Consider the following 8687-nt stretch of genomic DNA (forward strand, 5'->3'; position numbering starts at 1 on the left):
ACGTGTTCTGTCTCCTGAACAGGAAACTCAAATCATTAACATGGTCCTAGAAAACAATGCCATAACATTACGGCAAATACAAAGAAAGATAATAGAAAACAATGACATATTTCAAAATATTGATAGGGTAAGCTTATCAACACTGGACCGTGTCTTGCGCAGAAATCATCTCAGGATGAAGCAGGTCTACAGGGTGCCATTTGAACGCAATTCAGAAAGAGTCAAAGAATTGCGACATAACTATGTGCAAGTGAGTCCCACATTTGATGCATACTCTCAACACTGTATACATTACTGTAAATTATACATATTTCAATATTGTAATCATAATGATTGAGCTTCACAATACTGACCACTCCATGTCTATTTCTGATATTGTCATGTGTGTTTCAGAGAGTCCTTGAGCTAGAGGTGGCTGCAGTGGAGCACCAGTTCATCTTCATTGATGAGGTTGGGTTCAACCTCACAAAAAGACGAAAGAGGGGAAGGAATATAATCGGCCAGCGTGCCATTGTTGAAGTCCCTGGCCAGCGCGGAGGGAACATCACAATGTGTGCAGCGATTACCCATCACGGCGTCATCCATCACCATGCTACCCTTGGCCCCTACAACACCGCCCATCTGATCACATTCCTGGACACCCTACACAACACACTCATTCCACCAGATCAGGTAGATGGCCCAGAGCAGCTCAGGTACGTTGTCATTTGGGACAACGTAAGTTTCCACAGGGCTGCTCTGGTTCGTAACTGGTTCACTGCCCACCCACGCTTTTTAGTTGTTTATCTCCCTCCATATTATCATTTCCTCGATCCTATTGAGGAATTTTTTTCTGCCTGGAGATGGAAAGTGTATGACCGAAATCCTCAAACGCGTATACCTCTTCTCCAAGCTATGGAGGACGCATGTGGAGATATAGCAGCTGATGCTTTTCATGGCTGGAATCGCCATGCTAGGCGATATTTCCCCCGCTGCTTGGCCAGGGAAAACATTGCTTGTGATGTAGATGAGGTGCTGTGGCCAGACCGCAACAGAAGAGAGGATGCAGCATAGTGTTTTTTTTTTATACAGTATTACTGTAACTGTATACAGTTAATTCTTCTGTTGTTTTGTATGTAGACCACTGTATGTCCTACTTTGTGTTGGTTGGGATGTACACTGTGTACATTGTTTTTGTGGGAAAAATTAAATATATTTGTTACCGTGTATTTGTGTGTTCTGTAAAAACAATATTCTCAAATATTTTACAACACACTTATGTATGTACTGTCTGTAGTAAGTGTAACACTGATTATGATGAATGGAGAATAAGTGTTTTCCATTCATCATAGTGTTTTACACTGAGCACATCAGTGTTCAAATGGTTCTTATAAATGTCTATTCATATGATGGTTTGTGTGTGTCATTTGAAAACAAAATACCATTTTGAGAAGAAATAACATTGTTTTGAATGTAAAGTTTCATTTTGCAGGAGCATTGAGGGGTTTTGCCCATTGTGTGTGTGTTTTTGGATTTGTGTGTAGAGTTTTGAGAATATGAGGCATGCTTTCAGAAAATGTGTGTAAACAATCGAGAAAAACTGTAATGACCTTGCAATGGCTTTTGAGACTTGTACATCCGATGTTCTTACAGCATTAGACCACAAGACTTTATCAGTGTGCCTGCATAGGAACATATCTTAAAAGAAAAAAAAACTTTTAATAATGGATCGAGTTCAGTCAAAAAGGGCACCGACAGAGAGTAGATGAAAGTACTGCTCAGAGATACTACGGCGGGCTCTAGCCACAGGTGCAGCCGGAGGAGCTGAACAGCTTCGTGACACAAACACACAAAGATCATCAATTAGAGACAGTACAGCACTGCGCAACAAGGCTGTTGATTGCACGGGTTGTTTTACAGAAAATCAAAGTCTCTTCACTAAGTAGTGGTTCAAATTTGTGTCACTAACCAAATTATTAATTAGCGAACAAAACCAACGACATCAAACGACATCTGATAAGCATTCAAGTGCTGTTGAGTTCAAAAAGAAACAATCAGCATGGTGCCAACGGCAGAAAAATATGTGTGCTAAAAGCCATTTACAGTTTTTCTTGATTGCTTAAACACATTTCTTGAAACTATGCCTCATATTCTCAAAACAGTAAACACGAATCCATAACTTCTAACTCAATTCACCAAACTTCCTATATTCAGCTCAAAATGAAGCTCTCCACTCAAAACAACTCAATCTTGCTGAAAAAAAACAAGACTTTGCACACACACAAACAGTCGAAAACACACACTTCAACACAGTTTTACACACTGATGAGATAAATTCAAAACAAAACTACAAAAAAAAAAAGCAGTAATAAGTTGTGTTGCTTGTGGTTCTCCCCCTCAAGGAACTTTTCACACGATGAACACGTGTATACATTCGCACATTTTCTTTTCCTTAATGTACTGTACACTACAATACACAAAACAACAACAAAAAAATATTCTACCCCGGCATCACATCTTTGGTCTGGGACTGATCCATCAACTGCAAGGTCTAGTCAGGATTCTTCCATTCCATCTTCTCTGTGTACTACAAAAATGGAAGTACTGATTTCTGTAACTGTGGCACGAATTTCATCTGAGACTCCTTGTCTTCTTGGTCCTCATCCTAATCCTCGTCCTCCTCATCTTCCTTCACCTCCTCCTCCGCTCCTTACTGTTCTTGCTCATCCTCTTCCTCCTTCACTCTGGTGTCCTCTACCTTTTCAATCACGTCTCTCTGGATCCATTGTTCCAAAACTGAATGAACTGACTGGGGCACTTTTATCTATTTGTTGAAGTTTCTAATTGTGTGTGATAAATTTTGTTTCCACTTGGGTAATTGTGTGCTAATTGAGCTCAAACTGTGCAGACTTGAGTGAACAATACTGAATGCTAGTGCTTTCTAAATGACCACATGGTGTAAGCACTGAGAAATGTAGGGATTTGTGTGTAGTGTTTTGCAGTAACAGTTCACCAAATCTGACTCATGTGTTAAAGCAGGGCAATAGTGTTTATAGTTCAGCAAAATGGGTGTGATTTTTGAAAAATGGCATTATGGTTTTGAAATTTTAGTTAAAATGCCTGGTTATAGTGTTTTAGCAATCGAGAAAAAACTGCAATTGCCGTTTTGAACGATTACATAATTGTGTCATCCATATTTCTAATAGCAATTAGAAATTCGATTAATTTTGCAGCCCTACTTTGACCTCGTCTCCTTCATTTTCTTTTCTCCTCCTCTTCCTCTTTGTATCCCACTACCAGGATTCATTTACCAAAACACATAATCAGCTGTGCTCCTGTTCATATTATCTTGAGATCCTGACTGGTGTGTCATCGGTTTTTCTATTTAATGTTCACACAGGGATAAATGTGTGCTATTTGTGTTCATTTTGTGATTCTTGAGGTAGTTACTGTATATTGTGTGTTTGTGTTTTCTGAAAAACACAAACAAAATTATGCAAAATTATGCAAAATTATGCTGTTCTTACGTAGAGTTTTGCAAAAAACACTGAGCAAATTAGAATGTGTGAAAAGCCAGTAAAATGTATTCAAAGTTTTGAAAAATGTGTCTACATGAATGGTTTGGAAAAGCCATTCGGGGCAGCTGTGGCCTAATGGTTAAAGAGTTGGACTAGTTACTCAAAGGTCCCTGTTTGTGAATGAACAGCGCTCTCTTCCACACTCAATAGCCATGGCTGAAGTGCCCTTGATCAAGGCACTGAACCCCCGGGCGCTGGATCTATAGCTGCCCACTGCTCCAGGTGTGTGTTCACTTCTCACTGCTGTGTCTGTGCACTTGGATGGGTTAAATGCAGAGCACCAATTCTGAGTATGGGTTACCATACTTGGCAAATGTCACGACTTTCAGAAAATTGTGCCAAATGAATCAGTTATAGTGTGTTAGAAATAAAGAAAAACTCTAATACAAAATTAATATATATATATATATATATATATATATATATATATATATATATATATATATATATATATATATATATATATATATATATATATATAAAGCTTTTAAAATGATTAACCGTATGTTATCTTTTAGGCTTTTGCTGCACCATATAAATTACAAATTGTATAAATTCAGTTACACTACGGGGCCGTTGAATACTTGAATCTGATTGGCTGACGAATATTCTGAGGTGTGCAATTATTTTCAGAGAAATGCACAACGAATGTAGTTCTCTTGACCCCATTATAGTTCTATATCACTTTGCATAGTTAACTGTAATAACAGTCACGCAGTTTGCACAGAGAGGTGTTTTCAGTGCTGCCCTGACGATTTTATCAATTAGCCTATATAGTGTTCTCACTAGCGAGGAGACAGCACTGTTTAAAGACGCTGCTGCAGAAGAGGTAGCCTAATTCACACAAGCTCTATCTCTCTCTCTTTCTCTGTGTGTCTCTGTCTCTCTAGCTCTCTTTCTAATAAGTTCATTAATAACTGCATTAGAATGCAATCAACGGCTCAAGCCTCCATTACCAGCTTTAAACTGACGTTTTGGAATTAGCTGGATGAGATACTGAAGATATAATCCTACTCACAATAGGAAGTTAAGTACAAAAACCTGACGGATCCCTTTGAATATATAATCTGATCGATGTCTTAGGATGCGGTAACTGTAGTATAAGCAGAATAATTGAATTATTAGAAAAATAATGCACATCCGATGTGTAATGCTTCGCGTCAGTTATTCCTTACATAAATCACTCTTTTTTGTGTTCTTTTGGTTATATATTGTGATATTATCTTTATTTTTTATTTATTTATTTTTATTTTGTTTATATTTTGGTAGACAACAACCCCATACCTTATAGTGGTGATTAGCTTCTTTTCAATCTCTGATGTTTGTTGCCAAAAGACCTCATCTGACCTTAGAAGCCATCACCAATCAAAGCTCCTGTAATATTGAGTAAACTTCAGCTGCTTACATTTGTGATTTTAAAAATAGCCTAGGCTTTCTTCAGACAAGAAGAGCTCTAATGATTGGCATGAAAGCAGATTTTTTTTTAATGTTCAGCCTCAGCACAGTGCACAGAGAAAAATATACCTTTGTCCTCCAGTCGTTTGAAACTGCCTGACAAAAGGTTTCTAAATAAGGCATAATCTTCTCCATTATTGGGGCTCTGCTGTATTTAAACACTAACAGTGGAGATAAGGTGCAGTAATAATGGATAATGTTCTTGCCATAATTTAGTAAATAGATGCTTTTTCCTAACAATTTGATATCACAAAATTAGATTTCTTTTTTATATGCATTGTAAAGTTACTGTAATAAACAACAAGTGCATGTTTCTCTTGAAAGGGCAATATTTGCGGAGCCTTCTGCAACTTGCTGCCATGGTGATGTGGCTCCATTTGAGGTCCAAGATGAGTGGAAATCATTGCACACATGTAGACCAGCGAAATGCTTTGGGTTTCGAATCCATTTCAGCCCCAATCCCCATGAATCTCACCTTGTGAAGATCACAGCTACTGTGAAAAGCTATTCATCTGGGCAATTCCAAGGTTATGTACAAGAAGACCACTGTAGCTCAATGCACGCTATGGCGCTTGGCGTGAATCTCCATATTTCATAAACAGATGTGTTGTTTACGGGTGGCAGGGGTGTGTAGATGAGACTATCTGACCTTGCCAAGTCACTGTAATGGTGAAGGTAACAGCTGTTTGGCCATATGGGGGTTTAGAAGAGCTGTTGGTTACTTATCCTATATTATGCTATATTATTCTGCAAAATAATTGAATCCTCATATTGCAGATATTTCAAGTGATGATTTTTGGTTTAAAAATATATCATAACTGGAGGAGAAAATCCAATTTTGAGCACATTTTTGAGATTGAATGTTGCATCATTTCTGTTTCAAGCCCAGGGTGGCTTCTGAGACACGCTTGTTCTTACCTTGCCACTTGATTTGCTTCTGTTATTCCCATTGGGGAGGGTTGAACATGAGTTGACGTCCTCATGGAGGCGGTCCAGAAGCCAGAGCAGGAATTCAAGAGCATCATGCTGGGAATTCCCACGGAATTGTGCACCATGTTTAGATACTGTCATCTGGACAAGAAACAAGATCACACAAAAAAAAAGTTCACACAAGTAGTAATAGTAGTAGTTATAGACAACACAAAAACATGATCCAACTAAACATGATCCTATTTATTCACTCCATGTAAATGATGCTGAGTTATCTAGTGAATCTCCAGAAAACCAATCCTGGAGTGGTGGAATAAGAACTGCAGTGGATGTGACTCACAACAGACAGTTCGTTAGATACTGAGATGCGATAGGGAGCAGATGGAGGATGTAAGTAAATTGCATTCTGCTATACAGTGCATGATGCTCCTCACTGCTGATCATGACAACAACTGTGCAAATGAATAAATGAAGAATCCTCTTCACATCTGTGATCACAAAAAAAAAGTTCTTATGAAATGCATTGGCAGATACCAGCAGTTTTTTTGGTTTGCTTTACAGTAGTGATATTATTTGCAAATTTGTTTTCATTCAATGTTTCTGCACAAAAGTTTGGGGTCAGTAAAATTCTTTTTGTATAATAAAAGTCTATTTCAAATAAATGCTGTTCTTTTGAACTTTTATATTTATCAAGTAATCCTTGAAAAAAACATGGTTAACATGGTTTTAACAAAAATATTATGCAGCACACCTGCAAATCAGCAGCATGTCTGAGTGATTTACGGAGGATTTTGTGACAATAAAGACTGGAGTAATGATACTGAAAACTCAGCTTTGCATTACAGGAATAAATTACATTTGAAAATATTCTTATAAAAAAATATTGCAATAATTTTTCACAATATTATAGTTTTTGTTGTATTTTTGATCAATTCAATGCAGCCTTGCTGAGCAAAAGAGACTTATTTGATTACAACATGACTTGAAGACCACATAATTTAAAGACGTCTTGAATGTCAGGTGAATTTAAAATCATAACTTTACTGTTGAGTGACATAAAGATTAATTACAGCAGCATTAATCATACGAACTCAGTCTAGCAGCTGGGAGAAAATCGCAGATAATAATATGAAGCCGTTGGCCTACAGACTGAGATAACTTAATAATCTTAACATTAGTCATATAGAGAGAAAGTGGGTCATGTGGTCACAGAGTTTAAACCCATCTTCAAGAGAATAAAAGCCTATGGAATGGTTTGCTCCTGCTAAATGCCTCGCCCTCATAGGAGTTATTCAGAGGTACAATAATTCATTCAAAGCACCTTCTAATTAAACGCATATAGGTCAAAGGTCACAAGACTTGTGTTGTGAGAATGAAAATGAATTCCAATGTTTAATTTATAACATATAGGTCAACCGTCACAGGAGAATATTTGAATTCTGGTCCTGTGAAATGTCTTTGGCGCATGCAAAAGCTTTATAGTATTAAAGCGAGGATTCCTGTCGATATTAAATAAAGAAAGTTTTCCTTTTCATCAATGAGTGCTCAGCCTGAAGAGGTTTGACCTGAATGGTAGTTTTGTGCAGAAACGGATGAACTGGTATTAGTATGGAAGTAGGTCCTTTAAGGAGAGACTGACCATGAATTTGACTGGTCTTTTTTGCTTTTTGTTTAATAAAACACTAGTTTATAGACATCCCCCAGCCATATTCTAACAAACATGTTTTGTATCGCATATATGTTTTTATATATATCAGGATAGGAGTTATAAGAATAAAAAGCACCCAGATCTATCAGCCATTAAATAATTAAAAATTAAAAAAATAAATTGTATTAAAAAAGTTGGGACAGTTAAAATATCAAAGCTTTGATCTTCAAAGGCCGTTTTTTGCTCAGCATCTCGTCAATGAACCCAAATATAAGGATTCAAAAATCAATTTCTGTTAGACCTCATGAAATTATTTGGCAATGCAAGTGTCTGTCTATTTCATATTAAAACATGAATTTCCTTGTTAGTAATGACTAGATAAGGATTTTTAAAAGTCATTTTAAAGACATTGTATGCACAATGGGTAATTTCTAATTATGATTATATTATATCATATTATATTATATTATATTACTTTTATATTTATTTATAATAAAAAAATAGGCTACTTCCAGGTTTTCCATTAATTATTATTATTATTATTATTATTATTATTATTATTATTATTGTAAATGTAATCGTTCTTATCTCAGACAGCATTTTATTACAGATTTCTATACGCCCTTCCTGGCAAGATAAGCTATCAATTTTTGGTTTCCTGTAAAAGAAAGAATGTATATTTTTAAATGCATATATTTTCTAGTTTGATCAACTTTTATTAGTACAAAATTTTGAATTCCAGTTGTTTTCAATCCGAATACTGACACAGCAGATTTGATGAATTAATATACTCAGATCAACCATTAACTCTGCTACATTTCCCTGTGAGTTTGACTAGCTCGACCTTGTGATCTGTGAAATACCAGCCTGACATCCATCAACCGCATACCAGCTCTACAACAAGCTCTTTCTCCTTTACCAACTCTTTGATTTGAGTTCCAGCTCACAAGATACACAACATTTTGGTCCTCAGTTGCATTAGAAATGGCATAATTGAACAGTCACCACTTTTAATGCTTTCACTGTGTAATTCAGGTCCATTTTAGTCTAATTAGAAATAGATTGCACTTTACTGAAGCTGATATTAAGCAAATGAA

The 8687-nt window shown here is 36.5% G+C and overlaps 1 protein-coding gene across 1 annotated transcript in view; it reads right to left on the reverse strand.

The window, feature by feature from the left end:
• Positions 1–405: 405 nt before the first annotated feature.
• The window catches only part of LOC132119234 (ubiquitin carboxyl-terminal hydrolase 43-like), a 10533-nt gene continuing 2251 nt past the window's right edge, over positions 406–8687 (reverse strand). The window contains exons 2-3 of the mRNA XM_059529453.1: positions 5931–6083; positions 406–642 (exon numbers count right to left, since the gene is read on the reverse strand). Of these exons, the coding sequence (XP_059385436.1) occupies positions 406–642; positions 5931–6083 (390 nt within the window). The remainder of the gene's footprint in view (positions 643–5930; positions 6084–8687) is intronic.

This window comes from Carassius carassius, chromosome 1, assembly GCF_963082965.1.
Source record: "Carassius carassius chromosome 1, fCarCar2.1, whole genome shotgun sequence".
Classification (NCBI taxonomy): Eukaryota; Metazoa; Chordata; class Actinopteri; order Cypriniformes; family Cyprinidae; genus Carassius; species Carassius carassius.